At 35.1% G+C, this 23,248-nt stretch overlaps 1 protein-coding gene across 7 annotated transcripts in view; it reads right to left on the bottom strand.

Moving 5' to 3' along the window:
- Positions 1–23,248, bottom strand: part of TBC1D32 (TBC1 domain family member 32) — a 207,635-nt gene that overhangs the window by 40,948 nt on the left and 143,439 nt on the right. For all 7 annotated transcript variants that reach the window (XR_002343100.1, XM_013988502.2, XM_001926894.5 and 4 more), the window contains 4 exons: positions 17,068–17,151; positions 4,704–4,773; positions 2,846–2,961; positions 1,448–1,602 (listed from right to left, as the gene is read on the bottom strand). Coding sequence is in view for 6 of the 7 variants with exons in the window: in XM_013988502.2 (XP_013843956.2) it covers positions 1,448–1,602; positions 2,846–2,961; positions 4,704–4,773; positions 17,068–17,151 (425 nt within the window). In the remaining variant the exon portion in view is untranslated. The remainder of the gene's footprint in view (positions 1–1,447; positions 1,603–2,845; positions 2,962–4,703; positions 4,774–17,067; positions 17,152–23,248) is intronic.

Raw genomic sequence — 23,248 nt, 5'->3', positions numbered from 1 at the left:
GGCTTATTATAAGGGACAGTTTCCCCAAGCTGGAGATCTTAAATGAAGTAAATAAGTAAAATAAAATACAGAAATATTAATAATTGAGGGATGCACTTCTAACTAAACTCAAATTCTCGTGGAGCTAGAAAAATCTTTAAATATGCACTTTAAATATGCACATGTAAATATGCACTGTTGTGACAAAGTGGGCTAGGAATCTGACTGCAGTGGCTTGGGTGGCTGTGGAAGTGCAGGCTCAATCCCTGGCCTGGTGCTGTAGGTTAAAAGACCTAGTGTGGCCGCATCTGAGGCGTAGGTCACAGTTGCAGCTCAGATTCAGTCCATGAAATTCCATATGCTGTGGGTATGGCCATAAGTTTTAAAAGATAATAATAAAAAACAAAAACGCACTATAATACCTTGATAAAAACTCATCATTGATTTCCCAAATGTATATGACATTAGTGTGCTTTTCCTTTATACACAACATGGATACAATTTCAACTTAATATATTATTTTCTTATAGTGTAATTGAACCAGAGATTCTAACAAAGCAGCAATAAAAATATTCATTCTAACAAAACAATAAAAATATTTGAAATAATCTTTGGTTCAATTACAGTATATAAAAATAATATGTTGAAATTGTAAAGGTATTGCATAAAGGAAAAGCACACTAATTTCACATACTTTTGGGAAATCTATGATGAGTTTTCATTATGATATCACATATATCTGGAATCTAAATAGCACAAATGAACCTTTCCACAGAAAAGAAACTCATGGACTTGGAGAACAGACTTGTGGTTACCAAGGGCAAGGGGGAGGGAATGGGATGGACTGGGAGTCTGGGGTTAATAAATGCAAACTATTGCATTTGGAGTGGATAAGCAATGACAGTTGCTGTACAGCACAGGTAACTATGTCTAGTCACTTGATTGATGTAACATGATGGAGGATAATGTGAGAAAAAGAATGTATATATATATATATATGTGTGTGTGACTGTGTCACTTTGCTGTACAGTAGAAATTGACAAATCACTGTAAACCAACTATAATGGAAAAAAATCATTAAAAAATTCATTCTATACTTTTTACACATGGAAACGCTTTTGTTATTTACTACTTGTTAAGTTGAAATTTTAATAATGTATCTATTATACATTATTATTATACATTATTAATATTATACATTATATTATAATGCATAATATTATACATTATTATACATATAATCTTTCTTCGGTTACCACTATGTGAGACAACATTATGTGAGAAATGCCAAATCTGTATCTTCTAAAGGAATCAGTCAAAAAAGCATTCAGGTAGAAAACAAATATAGATTATTATAGAGCACTCTATAAATAAAATAAAAGCCCAATGAATTTAAATAGGATTTCCCTTAAAATTTAAAATACACCTTTAAAAATAGGAGTGTAAGATATATTTTAAAAAGTCTTACAGAAATATGTAGTCTTGGTAACCAAAGGAAAGCGGAAGTCAGAAGCCTGGAGAACTGCTGAAGAAATCGGAATGTTTTCTCTTTGTCCCCCAACATTATCATGAACAAGGAGGATACAAACCAGTCATGGCCGGTGTAACTTCCCTGCAGGCAGACTCAAAAGCACAGTTAAGGAACTTTTATAACATTTTACACAGTGAAATATAAGAATTTCGTAAATATTCATTTACCAGGATCTCTATTAGGAAACAGGTATTAGTAATATTTAGTCCTCATTTTATCATCAATTTATAAGCCATCAATGTGAAATTAAACTTTACTAATAAAAATTACTTACAGAAAAATTATTTTAATTACTATTTGCTGATACGTCTAGTGGAAGCCAAAAGCACCCGTAACTGAAGGAAAAACTAGTTTGTGGAGACACACTGTTCAAGTCATTAACACAACAGTACCATTCTTTCTCTAGTTTATCTGCCAAATTATTAGCATAATCAAGTATTTAAAAGATGATATATTATTATTAAAAAAAATTTTGTGTCTTTTTAGGGACGCACCTGCAGCACATGGAGGTTCCCAGGCTAGGGGTCTAATCGGAGCTGTAGCTGCTGGCCTATACTATAGCCACGGCTGCATGGGATCTGAGCCTTATCTGAAACCCACACCACAGCTCACGGCAACATCTGATCCTCAACCCACTGAGCAAGGCCACGGATTGAATCTGTGTCCTCATGGATACTGGTCAGATTCATTTCCCCCGAGCCATGATGTGAACTCCAAAGACAATATATTTTTAGAATTCCGTACTGTAAATGATGTATGTACATTTTTCTTCAAGTCAAACCCTATTTCTGAAAGATAACCAATTCAGCTAAAACAAATGGATGTTTTATTCTTATCCTAGATTTACCAAATCTACAGTATTTTCGTGATTTACTAAACCTATTTTTTTTTTTCCCACTGTACAGCAAGGGGGTCAGGTTATCCTTAATTATACATTGCAGTTACAGTTTTTTCCCACCTTTCTTCTGTTGCGACATGAGTATCTAGACATAGTTCTCAATGCTATTCAGCAGGATCTCCTTGTAAATCTATTCTAGGTTGTGTCATACTAAACCTATTTTTAAAATTTCCTTATACATGCTGGAAGATACATTTTAAAATCTTTAATTATTCAATTTAAGATTCAATAAAATTGAATTTAATAAGTACTACTCAATCTAATGAAGTATATATTTAAAATATAGAATAAAATACTACAAAGATATATTAACACATAAATCACTAATATAAGTTAAAGTACTATTTTACATCTACATTTTGTAAAGTATCCCATCAAAGAATTCTGAAAAATAAATGAAGAAAATTCAAGTACTGTCAATCATTCAAAAAGGATACGAAGAGAAGATTTCACACAAGCTTGCTGCTGTTTCAGGAACCTCTCACAATGTTTTAAAACCAAGGTAAGATCACTTTCAGCACCATCTTTTAACAGTTTGAGGAATTTGCCATACCTGCATTAAAAACCCAGAAAACATACAAAAGGAAAAATGTCAGGGCCTGATGGCAAATTCATCTTTTAAAGTTCATCAAGGATAGTTCTCTTGAGATCTCAAGGTTTTAAGTTTTCATATTTCTACTTTTAGCATAACTATGTTAGAGCACTTAGAAAGATTAACACTCAATATATCTACTTGATAATTATGATAAATTGGAATTATCTGTATTTATCTAATATCAATAACTCCAAAGGAAAATGAAACAGTAATGAGAGAACAAAAACATAGATAATATAGATGAGTAGTAAAATACGGCATTTTTTTCTCAAATTTAAACTAAAACATGGAATGTTGATAGGATAGATTGACACAATGTTAAATCTAGAAGCAATTTTAGATTTCACCTAGTCCAATAGTTCTAAACAAGGGTGGCACTTCCCCAAGGGGCCATTGTGGAAATGTATAGGGGTGTTTTTTGATTGTCATAGAGTCCGGGACACTACTGATACTTGGGGAATGAGGGCTAGAAGGTTAGACATGGGACAGTCAGTCCTGCTCAGAACAACTTGCAAATGCCCTGCCTGTTATTTGCATAGATGAAAAAGCTTTTTATAATTATCTGAAACTAATTCTTTTCCATATAAACTCATAAACCATTTGTCTTCTGTTTTTCATTATATTCTGAATGTAACTATGTGTACATTAGGGAAAGATAATACTTTTGCCTTGCTTGAAGCCTCATCAAGACTTATTCACCACTTTGCAAAGTCACTTTGCCAAGGGCAACACTCCTGTGATATTTGAATGACAAAAATAAAATCTGTTTCTATTTGTAGCTGTCACAGCTAAAATGACTATATAGAGGTGAAAGCTATGTCTCATACTGTAGTAGTATGCAAACATTTCATTATAAATCACTTTCCATTTATTTCTTAACAATAAGACTATCTTGAATTAAAAAATATGTGACTAGCTTGCTCATATTTTCAATGGATTTCCATTTCAGATACAAATTGGTCATGACAAAATAAAAAGCAGGCATAGGGCCACAAAACATAATCACTGAGTTACATGCTCTATGTGATATGGGTGGGCAAGCTAGATTTACTATCATAGTTTTTATTAAAATGCTATGAATTTATAAAAACAGTCTTTTTAAAAGTTTTCACATGTTATCTTTTTCACACTTGATTCTGAAGATGACCCAATGAGATAAAATGGAGCTGTCAAGATCCCCATTTAATAAGAAAAGGGGGAGTTCAAGGACTTAGACCTTATAACTCTTAGTCTGTTCAGCTTGTCCATTCCCTTTGAAAACCACAATTTGAGAACTAAAAATTCAAACTACTATAATCGGTTTATTCATTTTAGTTCTGCATCTATCATTAAGGTACTTTTGTACTCATAATGATACATACTCACAATATTTGACAATAAAAACTAATCATATTTTAGAAAATGGTATAACTGTGCAACCAATGTGCTGATTTTTACAATGTTGTTTTTGCAAAAAACCTGACAGTCGAAGAGACTTAAATACACTGTAATTAGGCTCTGAAATAATAATAAACTGTAACTGATTACCTGTGAGTAATTTAATCATGAGATAATAGCCTCAAAAAATTATTATTTTCTGAATGATAAAGTTTGTATTTAAAGTATATAAAATAGTTGGCTCTTAAATACTATTAAGCATCTATCAGAGAGATAAAACAAATTCTAGAAATGCACAAGTGAGCTATTTCTTTGTAATATACCTAACAGTCATTTTAACGCCCAGCTGCTGCACAGATGAAAGACTTTCGTTCTTCACATTTGCATCAGTAGCTAAAAACAAGAGAATATTGGGTTATAAACATGTATAAAAGTCTGCATAACAATCACATTTTAATTGAAAATTGATGAAAGCAAGATTTCTACATATTTTAATGTGTATTTTGAAAACATTGGTGAATCTGTTTTTTAAGAGCTGTCAGTTATATTTTTTCAAGAAATTAACAGGAAAAAGTAACTTTTCTCCTATAAAAATATTAAAAGCATATTAAATAAAAAAATCATAATTTTAAAGCAATCTATTTCTACTTGATTCTCAGAACACAAATTAACCCAAAACAGTCTAGAATATTGTATTTTCATCAAATACTGCATACATAAGGTTTTGAATTACAAATATAGATAGACAAGTATGGCTGTTCTCTTCCTGAAGATTTAAACACGAGTCACAGGAAGGAATAACTGGCAGTATTCTGCCTACAGTGTATGGCAATGTATGAGGGCAGAGGAAACAAATTTCTTCCCTCAGGCAAATTTTATTTGTGACATAAGAATTGTTATCACCTTACAAACATGAAGAAGAGGTTGTACAGGGCAGAGAACAACAGGAGAGGCTGAAAGTTTAATCTTTGACAACACCGGATGACCAAGTTAAGAGTGAACAATCAAAAGGATCACTAGACAGAGAGTTCCCATTGTGGCACAGCAGAAACGAACCTGACTAGTATCCATGAGGATGTGGGCTTGATACCTGGCATCGCTCAGTGGGTTGGGGATCTGGCATCACCATGAGCTGTGGTATAGGTCTCAGTTGCGGCTAGGACCTGGCTTGGCTGTGGCTGTGGCGTAGGCTGGCAGCTGCAGCTCTAGTTCGACCCCTAGCCTGGGAACTTCCATATGCCATAGGGGCATCCCTAAAAAGCAAAAACAAACAAAACAAAACAAAAGCATGACTAGATAGCAGCTACTGGCTGAAGAAACCACAGCATGTGCACACATTTGTGCACTTGTACCCACATGCACACACATACACAAATGGGGAATTGACCAAAATCAGAGAGTTATTTAGTGATACAGAGGGCCAAAAGCTAGTTTCATATAAGCAGATTTATTTTCCCATTACACACCAGTACATGTCACATTTTTAATAATATACCTACTTACCTCATGAACTAATTCATTACTTTTAATAAATCCCTTCTGATAAAATAAAGTGTGATGCACCATGCTAGAATCTATGAGGGACAAAAGATAAATAATACATCATGCCCTAAAAGAATTTCCCATGCAGTGTCAGAGATAAAATTTGTATATAGGTAACACAGATAAAGATATTTTGAAACACAAAGTGAAACAAGAATTCTACAGATAAAGAATCATGTGAATTCATAAGAGGGAGATTTCAGAAAGAAGTGGCATTTAAATTGAACTTTAAAATATGGGTAGACTTGAGAATCTGCAGAGATAGGGAAGAACAAATTAAACACCACTGTTACCAACAACTGATCTCTGGAGCAGCAATAATTACTCTTTCAGAACTCTTAAAGAAATGGTAACCCACATCTCCTAATCTGCCTTGTTTCATGATGCAAGAACCCCTCATAGTCTCAGGCAAAAAAGTCTAGCTCACCTACCCAGCATAGAGTGGTAATTTTTTTTTTTTTGTTTTGCTTTTTAGGGCTGCACACACAGCATATGAAGGTTTCCAGGCTAGGGGTTGAATGAGAGCTGTAGCTGCTGGCCTATGACACAGCCACAGTGATGCAGGATCCAAGCCACGTCTGTGACCTATACCAGAGCTCACAGCAATGCCGGATCCTTAACCCACTAGGCCAGGCCAGGGATGGAACCTGCATCCTCATGGATGCTAGTCAGATTTGTTAACCGCCGGGCCACAATGGGAACTCCAGGAGTGGTAAATTTTTAAAGAAAAATAAAAATTTAAAAACCTAAGTGTAGGTTAACTTCTTGATAAGCTACATTTGAGTTTTACTTATTTAGATCAGAACACAATCTTAGCAATACTTGTTAAAATTTTGCCTCAGTTAAGCTATAATTTATACAGCTTAGAATTCCTCTTATTGCGGTAGTAGATATATCTTCCGTCCCTAAGGAAGGATACCAGTTCTGCACTTCTCTCACTCCTAGCAACAGGCTGAGCAAGGGAGACTACTCAATGTCTTCTCCAGATTTTTCAAACTAGAGTGATGATGGTATTCCCCTACAAACCCTCACCATTAATCACAGGGCTATTGAGGACCTCTATGTGGGACATGGACAGGAGACTAAGATTGCTAAGGACAGCTTCATCCTATTAATATGAGCCAATTATTCTGTCTCTTTTTCTGCTTGGACAAAAAAAAAAAAAGTTTGGTTTGGGTTTCCATCACTTTGTACTAAAAACATACATCACAAATTATTCTCACAAAATAATGGCCAATATTTAAAACTACTAATCATCATTCATACATTCACCATAATTTCATGTTCTAAGTCTTATCAACAGCATTTTTTTATTCAGCCATAATTTAAATTCAATAATTTACCAATGTCTCCTACAATCAGGTTAAATTCATTTGGCTAGTGACCAGGGAGTTCTTTTTGTTTCAGTACTTGAATCTGTTCCCAGTGATTCCATATTTTATGATTAATTACATTTTAGTTTCTTAAGTTAAAAATTGTAAAATTTTAGTGCTGTAGTATTGGTGACAATGGCTGATTTTGCAAAATTTAAATAGTTCCAATAGAACAAACATTTTGACTTTATATATGCCTACAGCCACTGAAGAGACCTATCAACTACCGTAATGTGATATAAGGACAAGAGTGATTTATGTAAACTACTACCAGAACAATTTTAGGTTAGATCAGATAACACTAAGAATATTAGTGATGCAAAATTAGATGACTAAGCATAAAAAATCTTATTTTCTCACTACTATTTAGATCTGTATACTTATAATAATACTTATGTTTCTCTTCTAGAAAATTTAACACAGATATCTTAACAGTAGAGGAGTAGTATGCAGTGGACTAAGGATGCTAAGAATAGCATTTCAATGTCATGAATTCTATAGATCAGGGTACCTTCTACCAGGAGATGCTAACCTCCAAAATTGTGAAGAATGGAATAAAGTTAAGAATCAAGGAGAGATAATTTGCCCAAAGGGACTGTGACACTGAATGCTATATAAGGTTCAGATTCTTAGTTCTCCATGGAAGAACAGTCTTTCCGGAGTGGGCAAGCTGTCAGCCTGACATGACAGGTAAGTGTTCTATTATACAAAAAATTCCTAGGCCTGTTTCCCTCTAAAAGTTTATGATTCTGTATCTTCAGAGTAAAAACTTAACTCTGTACATTTCAAAAGATGATGGTTCCCAATTATGGCTATATATCAAAATACTCTGAGGAACTTTTATTTTATTTATTTATTTATTTTTGTCTTTTTGCTATTTCTTGGGCCGCTCCCGCAGCATATGGAAGTTCCCAGGCTAGGGGTCAAATCGGAGCTGTAGCCACCGGCCTATGCCAGAGCCACAGCAACGCGGGATCCAAGCCGCGTCTGCAACCTACACTACAGCTCACGGCAACACCGGATCGTCAACCCACTGAGCAAGGGCAGGGACCGAACCCGCAGCCTCATGGTTCCTAGTCGGATTCGTTAACCACTGCGCCACGACGGGAACTCCCTGAGGAACTTTTAAAAAGTAAAAATAAACAGACTGTACTCCAGACCACTGGATGAGATTATTGAGGGTGACTGTCCAATAATTTTTTTTTTTTTTTGAAGACCTCCACAGTTTACTTCTTGTGCACCAAAGTTGAAGTCTACTCAAAGGAATAAAACTGAACTTCAGGTATAGTTAATTACAACTGGCCAATGATACCCTGTCACACAAATTTCACTTTAAAGTACCAGTTTAATCTCCAAAAAGGTTTTTAAATGAGAATATATGACGTACTAAGTATACCACAATAAATACCCACTTAAAAAAAAAACCATCTGTATGATACAGATGAAGGTGACTTTAGAGTGAATAAAATTCTATTGGAAAAAAAGTAAAAAATGAAGTTTCTTGAAATAAGAAGTCAGAAAATGATTTAAAAGTAGATATTAAATTTGTATTTGAACTATAAGAGTTTAGTGAAATAATCTTTGTTATATCTAACCTGGACTAAATATAACTTATGAAGCAGGAATTAAAATCTGCAGAAACAGGAGTTCCTGCAGTGTCTCAGGTTAAGAACCCAACATACTATTCATTAGGAAAGAGGTTTGATCCCTGATCTTGCTCAGTGGGTTAAGGATCTGGCATTGCCACAAGCTGTGGCCTATGTCCCAGATGTGGCTCAGATCTCACATCTGGATCTGTGGTGCAGGCCAGCAGCTGCAGCACCAATTCAACCCCAAGCTCCAGGAACTTCTACATGCAGCTGTAAAAAGGAAAAAAATCTTCAGGAATAAAATTGACTGAGCAAAATTATTAAGTAAAATTCAATGATAAAAATGGATGTTTTCAGGGAACTCTGATGCATCATTGGTAACCAGTGACTTACTGAAATGTGGACAACAGTATGTGAGATAGACAACAGTATGTGAGATAGCAGTCTTAAAAAACACTGAGTGAATGAAATGAGTAGATGAATGAACATAATAAGTAGTAAGAAGTAAATGAACAAATATCCAATGAGCAACAACAAAAGCTATCCTTTACGTATCTAACTAGAAGCAAGGTGGAGAAGGAAATAGATATGAACTAAAAAAAATATTTTCTGTATACTGAAATCAAGAAACAAATGGGTGATAAAACTCCCATTCCCCAGAGTGACTGTGAAAGTTACTGAATAAGTTATTAAACAAAAGTCAAACAATGACACCTATAGCATCAGACTGATCCTACTTCCTTATCAATGCCTAATTTAATATCAGCACCAATACTATTCGATATAATCAATCACTTTAATTAAACAAACAAAATGAGTTGGAAAAAATATACTTAATATTGACGGAAATCACTCACTGTGGTAATACATTCTGTTCTATTTTTAATTTAGAAAGCTAGCACATAGAGCAGTGGTAGAAGAAATTAAAATCTATTTTGCCTGACACTTGGCTAATAGTGTGAAAAAAAATTAATTTTTGCAAGAGTAAAGCACATCTCCACTGGAGGACAAATCCAGTATTGGAGAAGCAGTTAGAGCCTGGCTGTTTACTCTCCTGAGGCCCTGTAGCTATAGTAAGGTCAGTGAACTCTAATCATCCAAATACCAGTCTATATCCTCCTATCCCCTTCTTCCCAAAGCAAGCTTGAAGGTTCTGTTTCTTTCTTTCTTTTTTTTTCTTTTTAGGGCCATACCTAGGGCATATGGACGTTCCCAGGCCAGGGGTGGAATCAGAACTGCAGCTGCCAGCCTACGCCACAGACATAGAAATGCCAGATCTGAGCTGTGTCTGCAACCTACAATGAAGCTCTTGGCAACGCTGGATCTTCAACCCACCGAGCAAGGCCAGGGATTGAAGCCACATCCTCATGGATACTAGTCAGGTTCATTACCACTGAGCCACAATGGGAACTCCCTGCTGCTACTTTTTTAACATGTGGTTATCTACCCATTTTATTCAATTTTTACTGCCATAAAATTTAATTCCTTATGATCTATAAGCTATTCTAAGAGTCTCAGCCCCCTAATTGGTATAGTTGGCATCATTTGGAAAAAAGCATTACTCTTTTTCATGTGTTTACTATACAATTGCCCTTGCCTGCAAGATGCTTCCCTTCTTCTATTACTTTCAGCTGCAATGGCCCAGAAGGCAGCACTGGGGCTACTCCTGCTGTCATTGCTTCATCCTCTAATCTTCATAATGGCATTAGTCAACACTGATCATTCTTTCCACTCAACTTCTGTGCTAGGTACAATAAAATCCCTCATCTGACAAAAACTCCTTTCAAACAGTATACTCAAAGGCTCTAAGCACACTGCCTGAAACAAAGTAGCCAGGTGTCAGTTTTCCATTTATTTTCTATTTTACCATATGCCACAAATTGTTTAACCCATCATTTTAGATAGATGCTCTATATTCCCTCCTTAAGGACAGGGTCACTTACATTACATGCCTCCTTGCAATTATCAAGCAGAGTCACAAACGTGCTTCATAAATGTAAGTCAGAAAAGAGTATGCTTGCTGAATACCCAAAGAAAGTATAATGGATATTTAACTGTATATATTAAATTTAAAAATATTTTAATAGTCAAAAGGTGAAACAGGGCAAAGCTTTCTGATATTTTTTCCAACCTCATGATTAATAACATAAAAGAAAACAGGGATAAAATTAAAATATTTACCACCCTGAAAGGAGTACTTAATTTACGGTTTTAAAGAAACAATTACACAAGGAGAAAATCCCCAACTAGGTTCAGGGAAATGAGCTGACAAATGTTATCATCTGTTAAGACTTAGAAAGATAGCTGTATGGAGTTACAGACTGCCTATGTGCAGAACTTTGTTCTCTCCTCTTTCTTTAAGGGGATAAACAGCCAAACTAATTTGATTTTTTTCCAGATTTGCAAATTTTATAATGGATTGAGATCCTAAGGGAGCTAACAACAGATGGATGATTGTGTTATTCTAATTTCAACCACCTTAGGGTTTAGCAAGCTGTCATTTTTAAAAAGTCAATTAGTTTCTCATTTCAAGAAACATGAAAAAACGTTGAATATATCTATTCAGCGTCTGCTTTGCAACATCTTTTATATGAAAACAGTTTTTGTTTATTTAAATAGTGAAATTTTATAAAAGAAAATTATTGTTCCATCAGCCAAAAAATAAATGATAAAGGATGAAGCTATCTAGAGCCATGGGAAGAAAACAATCCTAGCAACAAACTTGCCACATTATAATAAATATTACACAATCAACAGGTAGTCACTTTATTTTTAGCTGTACTCTAAAAAATGCCAGTGGATAGTTGTTCAGCTGGAGACTTTAAAAAATTTAAATTCACAGTCAAGTTTTATCTGCCTAGATAATACATTCAACAAAGCCAATAGCTGAGATCTCTTTCAGCATAATTTAGAAAGAGAGCAGTAAATGCATGCATATTGAGCAATCAGCCTTGTGAATATTTAGATAATATATACAACATAATGACAATTTTAGATTATCTACAGGAAATATGACCTAAAAGAACAATGTGCAAAAGAGAGTGTAGAATTCGAAGATTATTATATTGAAGACAAAGAGATACCCATTCTGGCCATTCAAATCTCCATGACTACCACTTCTTACTTATTTCCTCTTACTAATAGATCTTATCATCAATCATTTCTGTTATGTTTTCCACATCCTTTTCCAAGTTTGTTCAAAAAACTGTAACTTTCTTCACAAATGTTTTTCTTCAGTACAGCTGAACCTTGAACACCACAGAGGTTGGGGCATCAACCCTATACAGTCAAAATCCAAGTATTAACTTTGCAGTTGGTCCTCCATATCCTCAGTTCTATATCCATAGAGTCAACAAACCATCTATTGGTAGTATTGTAGTATTATTCATTGAAAAAACAAAACTGCATATAGGTGGACTTGTGCAGTTCAAATCTGTTGTTCAAGGGTCAGTAGTTTTGAATGATATAATGCATAAGTATCTGAGCACACTATTTAAATCACAAGCAGTGCTCAAAAGGTATCAATCCCCTTTGCCTACTTTAATTTGTTCAATTCTACTTTAATTCTTGCTTTCAATTTCTTATGATCACTGATAGCCCTTTCCCAAACCCATATCACTATGATTTAATTAGGTATATGTTTATATGTATATTTGTAAACCTCAATAGATTTAGAATTGCTATATGAATGCATTGTGTGAATACATAGATACTATATGATGATGTGTATATTTAATTCAATAAAAATATATCAAATGTTAAAGAAACAAAGGTATCTGAGAGCTAATGGAATAATTTAAATTAGCCATATACAGTATAATAAACATCAAAATGATAGTTTGATGTGAATGCAACAGGAGCATAAAGGAGGGACTTTTGACTGGGAGTTAAGAGGGAAGGTGACATTCTAGCTGCAACTTTATAGTTTACAATGGAGTTGAACCCTATCATATAGGTGTTAATGGGAGTAAAAAGTTTATCCAGAAGGAACAGCAGAAGCAAAGATTCAATTATATGAACGCACAGGATATGTTTGTGACGTGGTAGGTAATAGGGCTTAAAACAAACAAACAAATAAAAATACCCCCAAAAAACACAGGCTGAGCCAGAATGAAAGCATGTATTTAAATTTTTTCTCTTTATGGAGATTTTACACATTGTATTTAACTTGAATAAAAAACACATATTTGAAGGATGGTTTCTTGCCAACAGAAAGGTCATGTTATTTTTATGAGGAAGAGAGGCAATAATCCCTGATGATCTATTATCACGCTACCCTCTCTGCTTTCTTCACTGTGTCTTTATTTACTGATACCCAAGTACTGGATATTCACCCTTGGGAGATTTCAGTTTTTCACTCTACTTCATCCTCTACAGTTATTAAATCATCCTCAAGTACAAACTTCTGCTCAGAAATCTTAAATGTTTTAACTTCAATAAACAATAGGGTAAACCAAACTGATTGATGGTTTATAAAGCTCTTCTCCTTCATTCTTTTAAGCATTTTCTCCTTTATTTGTCAAACACTTATTGACACTGTTATTCTAGGTACAGAGGATATGGCAAACTACCCTATATGAGACTGTTGCCACATGAAGAATTAGACAGTAAGTCAGAATATGAGAGAAACATGACAAAGAGATGTGTATTGGCTTTATACACTAAGCTGATGATTTAGTAATTTGTATTTTCGGTGCACAACTTTCCCCTAAATTCTGTGTTTAGAGATGCCTACTAAATGTGTGTAACAAGTTTTCAAAATATCACATAAAAGCAAGCTCCTGGGAGTCCCCATTGTGGCTCAGCAGAAATGAATCTGCTAGTATCCATGAGGATGCAGCTTTGGTCTCTGCCCTTGCTCAGTGGGTTAAGGGTCCAGCATTGCCATGAGCTGTGGTATAGGTTGCAGATGCGGCTTGTATCCCACGTTTACTGTGGCTGTGGTGTAGGCCAGCGGCTACAGCTCTGATTCAACCCTAGGCCTGGGAAACTCCATATGCTGCAGATGCAGCCCTAAAAAGACAAAAATAAAATAAAAATAAATAAAATAAATAAAAGCAAACTCCTAATCCCCTCTGTGAAATCTATTCTTCTTCCATTCTTCTCTCTGTATTTGATAATCCCATCCTTCCAGTGGGTCAGATCAGTAACTTGGGTCTTTGATGGTTTTTCTCACCCCATTATTTAATCTGTTACCCAATTCTGTTGGTCCCATTTTCAAAATAAACCTAGAATCCAAGTAACTTATAACAAACTCGACTGACGTCCTCATCCAAGCCCTTGCCATTTTTCACCTGGACCTTTTCAACAGCCTCCTAACTTGTCTCCCTGCTTTAGGTCCTTTGTTCCCATTCAGTCATTTCCTGATACATCCATAGTGATCTTTTAAAAATAAGTCAGAGCATGCCACTCCTGTGTTCAAGACCCTGTGATGACTTTCAAAACCCTATATCTATGTTAGTCTTACATTTAGTTTTAAAGGAACCTCCATATTATTCTCCCTAGCAGCTCTACCAATTTACATTCCCAACAACAGTGAGGAGGGTTCCTTTTTCTCCACACCCTTTCCCATATTTGTAATCTGTAGACTCTTTGATGGTCGCCGTTGTAACTGGAGTGAAGTGATACCTCATTGTATATTTGATTTGCATTTCTCTAATAATTAGTAATGTTGAACATCTTTTTATGTACCTGTTGGCCATCTGTATGTCTTCTTTGGAGAAATGTCTACTAAGTCTTCTGCCTGTTTTTTGATTGTGTATAGGTTTTTTTGTCTTTTTAGGGCTGCACCTGTGGCATATGGAGGTTCCCAAGGTAGGGGTCTAATTGGAGCTGTAGTTGCCAGCCTGTGCCACAGCAATGCCAGATCTGAGCCACGTCTGCGACCTACACCACAGCTCACGGCAACACCGGATCCTTTGCCCAATGAGCAAGGTCAAGGATCGAACCCTCAACCTCATGGTTCCTAGACGGGTTCATTTCTGCTGTACCACGACAGAAACTCACTGTTTATTTTTTTGATATTGAACTATACATAAGCTGTTTGCATGTTTTGAAGATTAATCCCCTGTCAGTTGAATCATTGGAAATTATTTCTATTCTGCCAGTTTTCTTTTCATTTTGTTTATGGTTTTCTTTGCTGCACAAATGCTTTTAAGTTTAATTGGGTTCTATTTGTTTATTTTTGTTTTTATTTCCATTACTCATATGATCCTGCATTCCCATTCCTGGGCCTATATCCAGAAAAAACTGTTATTCTAAAAGATACACACACCCCAATGTTCACTGCAGCACTATTTACAATAGCCAAGACATGGAAGAAACCTCAATGTCCATCGGCAGATAAATGGATAAAGAAGATGCTGTACCTATGTACAATGGAATATTACTCAGCCATTAAAAAAATGAAATAATGCCATTTGCAGCAACAGAGATGAATCTAGAGTTGATGATACTAAGTGAAGTAGGCCAAAGACAAATATCGTATGATATGGCTTACATGTGGAACCTTTAAAAAAAAAAAAGATACAAATGAACTTACTTACGAAAGAGACTCACAGACATAGAAAACAAACTTATGGTTACCAAAGGGGAAAGGAGTGAAAGGGATAAATTAGGAGTTTGTGATTAACATATACATACCATTACGTACAAAACAGAAAACCAACAAAGCACAGGCCACTCTATTTTGTAGCCTATAAGGGAAACGAATCTGAAATAATGTACAAGGGAAATGCATATGAAAATCTACAACTGAATCACTGTCCCGTACACATGAAAATAACATGCAGTTGTAAATCAACTATGCCCCAATTAAAAAAAAAAAACTACCATCCTCTCTTCTCTAACTTCAACACCAAAAATTCTGTCCCCTTGCTCCTATTCAGTGATACTAGTTTCCTTCCTAATCACTTGCTGGAATTCTCTCTCTCTGAAAATATCCATATATCTTTCTCCAAATTTTGCTGATCTGAACACTATTTAGTATTGGAAACTTCTCCCCCCAACTAGCAGTTTTTAGACATCTTCCCTGCTGTTTACTCTACTTACACCATAGCACCTGACATACTAAATCTTTTACTTATTTACGTCTTCTCATCAGAAGGTAAACTATAAAGGTAAGACTTTCTTCTTTTATTCACTGCTATGTCCAAGTGCTTAGAAAAGTTCTATTATACAATTAAAAGAAAATATCTATTTGTTGAATAAATGAACCTCTATTTGGAGGAGAAGGGGAGGTTGGCAATGCCAATAGTTTAGTGTTCCTGAAAAACAAAGATAAGGTATGAAGAGAAAGGGATGATGCTAGAGAAGAAGGAGAAAAATAACATAAGGCTTTGGGTAACACAAAAAGCTTAAACTTCATGCAGTGGTCAATGGTAAGCTTCAAAGACAAAGAGGAATGGGGGGTGGTCAGGCTTATACTTCATAGGTCATTCTGAGAGCAGCATAAAGAAATGAGACTCCAATTAGAGACATCAGATAAAGAAAATGTCATAATAACTTAAGCAAAAAAGTAATGGTGGCCTAAATTAACATAAAGAGTAGAGATAAATATAAACAGATAAATTTGAGATATATTGAGAATAGAGAATTACTATGGCGTGGTAATTGGAGGTAACTTGGCTTCGATGGACAGATGACTGCACTGCACACCAAAACAGACAATGTAAGAGGATGCATCTCAGTGAGGTATAAAATGAGGTCCCTATTAGACATTAAGGGTTCTGAAGCACATCCAGGTAATGTTTACCTATTGAGAATTTAGAAATGTGAGGAAGAAGCTTAAAGATCTTTGAGTAGAAGAGGTAAATTTAGAAATCAACAATATGTAAAAATAACAGGTAATAATCAGTAAAATAATACAAGTAAATGAGATCACTAGGGGATAGTAGATGAAAGCAGAAAAATGAAAGACATTAGAAGATACCACCATAAAAAAAAATCTGAATGGATAAACAGAAAAAGAAAAGTCTAAAAAGTTACAAAGTTCAAGGAAGCCCAGACACTTGCACAGAAGAGACTGAAAGATTTTTGGAATGTATATGAGACAAAGGGAGAGGTTTTCAGGATGAAAAACCTTGAATCTACTTACACGTTTGTAATCAACTTACGTGTCTCTAGGAAACATTATTTATTTGCACATTGAGCATTTTCCAAAATTCAAACTGTTTAATATGTACCTGTATATTCCACTGGGGGGAAGTAGCATTCAGACGGGCTTTCGGAGAGATGAAGAACAAGTTTTTCAAGTAATTCTCCTAAAGCTGTAATAAATAAGAGAATAATTAGGATATTAAAGGTCAAGCATAATATGTGATACTGCATCTCTAAATCACACACTAGTAATAAAAGTCATCAGAACTCCTTCACAGTTACAATCTTGACAGGGGCCAACTGAAAACATGTATCATTTTAATATTCATAACAATGTTTCCAATGTAAATTACATTTTAATAGCTTCACATAGAAACTATTCAATGCAAAACTGGATAAGAATCATCTGTTATCTTTAGATCCTCCAAGGATTACTTCGGAATTTGTTAAATGATTTCAATACAGAAAAAAAAAATCACTAATTAGACTATATCTTATTATTCACACATTCAGGAAAAAAAATCATGAGAACACCAAGACCAGAGTCAATGCATACCTCTCATCCCTTTTAAGAGCAGGACATATTGTGTGTTTTATATACTTTGCAACAGATGGAATCAGTTCAAGGCAACCAGATCAAAAGTAAGCTTATCAGGGATTGGGGAGAGGGAGGGATGAATAGGCAGAGTACAGGATTTTTAGGGCAGTGAAACTGTTTTGTAAGGTAGTACAATAGAGGATACCTGACGTTATCACATTTGTCACAATTCACAGAATGTGAAACATCAAGAGTTAACTCTAATGTAAACTAAAGACTCTTGATGATAGTGATATGTCAATGTAAGTGCATCAGCTGTAACAAGTCTACCACTCTAGTGTGAAATATTGATAGTGGGGGAGGTTACACATATGGCAGGGTAAAATGTATTCGGGAACTTTCTATACTTTCTGCTCAATTTTGCTGTGAATCTAAAACTGCTCTGAAAGTTTATTAAAGAAAAACTGAAAAGATGTCTCTCAATGTAACAATACAGAGATAATGCTACCACATTTGCATACATTACTTCCAAAATGAATATAACTATTTGGATAATTAATATGCAATCTAAAATTATTCTAAGAAGTATCAGTAGAGTAACTGATATGCTTATACATACAGCAAGTAAGCTTTTAAAACTGTGCCCGAGTTATATTCAGGATATTGATCATGACCTCTGTTGACTGAATGTACCCTTTTGCATATCCAAGTGTATTTTAAGTATACTATTCATGAAGGAAAATTAGTGTTGAATATGTGAAAAATGTGAAGTCAAACAGGAATAACATGCTTTCAAACAACATAAAACATCTCATGACATTTTAATAAAGATAAAAATAATGTTTTTATTCCTTGAACCCTATTCATATTCTGATTTCAAGGTTGAAATTAATGTTTTGAAGTATGAAAATGCAATTAATTAAGGATCAGAAAGGACACTAATATTGTGCCCTTTCAATACTGAATATATACACTCAAACTTACAGTTGTTTAGATTGGTTCTATCTTCACATGTATAGGCATAAATTCTCCCACTCAGAGAAATTTTTCAAATGTTTTTCTTTCATGAATCTGTATGTAAATAATAGCCCTAAGGTGAGAACTTTCAGCTTCTAAATGTTTATGTCGCCTAATATTGTCTCAAGATTACAGTTTTTTCAGAATGTCTTGATGAATTTTAGATATCATCAAGAAAGACATGAGATATACATTAGTAACAAAGATTATATAAAACTTTTAGATGGACATTTCAACTCAATTATAATTGTGCTCATTTTAGCACAACCATATGTTTGCTACATGCTACGCATTTAAACAAAGCAGCTGAGTTAATGTGAAAAGTCACAGCACATTGCTAAATAATTATCTGAATCCTATGCCTGAAATCAGGCTTAGCTACCAGAAAGACAGCTAAACACAGGTCAGTGAAGAGAAAATGCACATCTCTGAAAGGAGCTAAAACAATTTGATTTGAAACTTAAGAATAACAAGACCAATTACAAATTTTGCAAAGTAAACTACTTTCCAGCAAGTACTAATCTTGAAATAGGAAACTAGGCTTTTAGATTAATATATTGAAAGCTTATAAAGTAATTCTACATGTCCTATGTAAAAATGACATCACTGAAATAGCCAGAGAAGGTTCTGGATTTCTGTTGACTTCAATATATTCGCTTTGTCCAGGAACCCACATGAACAGCACTGGGCATTTTTAAATATTTTGAGAGATATATCATAGTCATGGAATGTTAAAAACTGATCCATATGTGGGAGTTGAACCCAAGGCCACAATTTATTGGAACTATCTCTTTAACTAACCAAACATAAGTGTAGCTGAACTACATCATTACTGGAGTGGCTATTTATCTCAGCAATGCTCAGTATCTCAGTCATTGTCAATTTACTGAAAAATTCCATTATCTGTGACTCAGGGAAATTAATTCACATCATAAAATTTTCTTAAGAGTAATTAACTCCAGTACTCTGCTATCTAGAAAGTAAACTGTAAGATACTGTTTTAAGTGGATTCTAATTTTAAATGACAGACCCAGAATTTCTATAAGGGACTTTAAATTAGGAGCCATCTTGTTTTAGTTATATTTAATCCTTCAGGTTACACTATGACATTGACATTAATAGACTACAAAACCAAAGTTTATAATATTTATATAATAAAAGAGAATATGGGTTTTACTGCTGAGGAAAAAGTGAAGGCATATTGTTTAGAGATACTCGGGTATGGACTGTTTTCTCTCCTGGCACTGCCATCACCAAGAGCGGCTGGTTCCAAAAGAGCTCAATGTTTGTAAGGATGTAAAACTTCTCCAGGACTCACTCCTCTTTTATCACCGCTGGAACATCATCAGATCACATAAGCACAAAAAAATCCCACTATGATTTGAATTTTTTCCTAATCAATTTATACTGCATGCAACCACGATGCAGTGTTCCTTGAACACTTGCTCATTCAGAACTTCCCATGATTCTCATCTCTCTACCCTTCACAAAGTCAGAATTCTTAAGGGTTTCAAGCACTTTACAATCTTACTACATGCAACCAAATTCACTTTTCATACAAATTATAAGCACAGTCCAACTATGTTTCTCAATGTTTTCAAGTACTCTGTATTCACTCTTCTTATAAAAAAGTTTGTATAATTATAGACTGATAAGAAGTTGTAGGTGTAGTACAGAGGTAGAGAAATTTCTTTACCGCTTTCTTTAGGGTAGATCTGCTGGTAACAAATTTTTCATCAGAGACATTTTCTTGATTTCCTCACTATTCCTAAAGACTATTTTCAATAATACAGAGTTCAGGTTGACAGTTCTTTGCCTTTGGCACCTGAATAATATGCTACTTCCTCTGTCCTCCACCTTTTCTGGGGAGAAGTCACTGTCATTTGTATTGATTTTCCCTTGTAGAAGAGTTCCTTTTTCTCCACAACATCTCCAGTATTTATATATAGATATTTTGATGATGGCCATTTTGACCAGTGTGAGGTGATAGCTCACTGTAGTTTTGATTTATGTTTCTCTATTAATTAGCAATGTTGAGCATCTTTTCATGTGCCTATTGGCCAACTGTATGTCTTCTTTGGAGAAATGACTATTTAGATCTTCCACCCACTTTTTAATTTTTTTTTCCTTTAGGGCCACACTTGTGGCATTTGGAAATTCCCAGGCTAGGGGTCAAATCGGGGCTGCACCTGCTGGCCTACACCACAGACATGGCAACACCAGATCCAAGCAGCATCTGTGATTTAAGCTGCAAGCTTGTGACAATGCTGGATCCTTAATACACGGAGTTGAGACCAGGGATTGAACCCACATCCTCCTGGATACTAGATGGGTTCTTAACCTGCTGATCCAGAGCAGGAACTCCCTGATTGTTGGGTTCTGTTTTGTTTTTTGTTTTTTTGCTATATAAGCTGTTTGTATATTTTTTTATGATTTTTATTTTTGACATTACCCTGTTGTCAATTTCTACTGTACAGCAAGGTGACCCAGTCACACATGTATATATACATTCTTTTTCTCACATTATCATGCTCCATCACAAGTGACTAGATATAGTTCCCAATGCTACCCAGCAGTATGTCATTGCTTATCCATTCCAAAGGCAATAGTTTGCATCTATTAACTCCAAATTCCTAGTCCATCCCACATCCTCCCCCTCGGCAACCACAAGACTGTTCTCCAAGTCCATGAGTTTCTTTCCTGTGGAAAGGTTCATTTATGCTGGACATTAGATTCTAGATATAAGTGATATCATACAGTATTTGTCTTTCTGACTTCACTTAGTATGGGAGTCTCTGGTTTCATCCATGTTGCTGCAAGTGGCATTATTTTGTTCTTTTTATGGCTGAGTAGTATTCCATTGCGTATATATACCACATCTTCTCAATTCATTCATCTGTTGTTGGACACTTAGGTTGTTTCCATGTCTTGGCTATTGTGAATTGTGCTGCAAAAAACATGTGGGTGCATGTATCTTTTTCAAGGAAAGATTTGTCTGGATGTGTGCCCAAGAGTGGGGTTCTTGGATCATATGGTAGTTCTATATTTAGTTTTCTGAGGTGCCTCTATACTGATTTACATAGTGGTTGTACCAATTTACATTCCCACCAACAGTGCAAGAAGGTTCCCTTTTCTCCACACCCTCTCCAGCATTTTTTATTTGTGAACTTGTTATGATAACCGTTCTGACTGGTATGAGGTAGTACCTCACTGTAGTTTTGATTTGCATTTCTCTAATGATTGACGATGTTGAGCGTTTTTTCATGTGCTTTGGTCATCTGTGTATCTTCTTTGGAGAAATGTCTATTTAGTTCTTTGGCCCATTTTTCAGTTGGGTTGTTGATTTTCTTGCTGTTGAATTGTATGAGTTGTTTTTTTATTTTAGAGATTAAGCCCTTGTCAGGTGCATCATTTGAAACTATTTTCTCCCGATCCACAGGGTGTCTTTTTGTGTTTTTTAAGATTTCCTTTGCTGTGCAAAAAGCTTGTCAGTTTGATTAGGTCCCATTGGTTTATTTTTGCTTTTTATTTCTGTTGCTTTGGGAGACTGACCTGAGAAAACATTTGTATAGCTGATGTCAGAGAATGTTTTGCCTATGTTCTCCTTCTGGGAGTTTAATGGTATCTTATCTTACATTTAAGTCTTTAAACCATTTTGACTTTATTATTGCATGGAATGAGGGTGTGATCCAGTTTCACTGATTTGCATGCAGTTGTCCAGTTTTCCCAGCACCACTTATTGAAAAGACTGTCTTTTTTTTTTTTCCATTTTATATTCTTGCTTCCTTTGTCAAAGATTAATTGACCATAGGTGTCTGGGTTTACTTCTGGGTTCTCTATTCTGTTCCATTGGTCTGTATGTCTGTTTTGGTACCAGTACCACACTATCTTGACTGTGTTTTTGTAATATTACCCCAAGTCAGGAAGAGTTATGCCTCCTGCTTGGTTTTTGTTCCTCAGGATTGCTTTGGCAATTCTGGGTCTTTTAAGGTTCCATGTAAGTTTTTGGATTGTTTGTTCTAGTTCTATGAAAAATATCATGGGTAATTTGATAGGGATTCACTGAATCTGTAGATTGCTTTGGGTAGTATAGTCATTTTTACAATATTAATTTTTCCAACCCAGGAGCATGGAATATCTTTCCATTTCTTTGAATCCTCTTTAATTTCCTTGATCAATGTTTTATAGTTTTCAGCATAAAGTCTTTCACCTCCTTGGTCAGGTATTTAATTTTTTTGCGTGCAATTTTAAAAAGTATTGTATTTTTCTGTTCCTTTTCTAATATTTTATTTAGGTAGTATACAGGAATGGACTGACTTCTGAATATTAATCTTGTATCCTGCTACTTTACTGAGAGGGTGTGGAGAAAAGGGAACCTTCTTGCACTGTTGGTGGGAATGTAAATTGGTACAACCACTATGTAAATCAGTATAGAGGCACCTCAGAAAACTAAATATAGAACTACCATATGATCCAAGAACCCCACTCTTGGGCACACATCCAGACAAATCTTTCCTTGAAAAAGATACATGCACCCACATGTTTTTTGCAGCACAATTCACAATAGCCAAGACATGGAAACAACCTAAGTGTCCAACAACAGATGAATGAATTGAGAAGATGTGGTATATATACGCAATGGAATACTACTCAGCCATAAAAAGAACAAAATAATGCCACTTGCAGCAACATGGATGAAACCAGAGACTCCC

The sequence above is a fragment of the Sus scrofa genome, chromosome 1 (assembly GCF_000003025.6).
Source record: "Sus scrofa isolate TJ Tabasco breed Duroc chromosome 1, Sscrofa11.1, whole genome shotgun sequence".
NCBI classification, from domain to species: Eukaryota; Metazoa; Chordata; class Mammalia; order Artiodactyla; family Suidae; genus Sus; species Sus scrofa.
The sequence above is the reverse complement of the archived record's forward strand: the minus strand, read 5'-3'. Positions and strand labels throughout refer to the sequence as shown.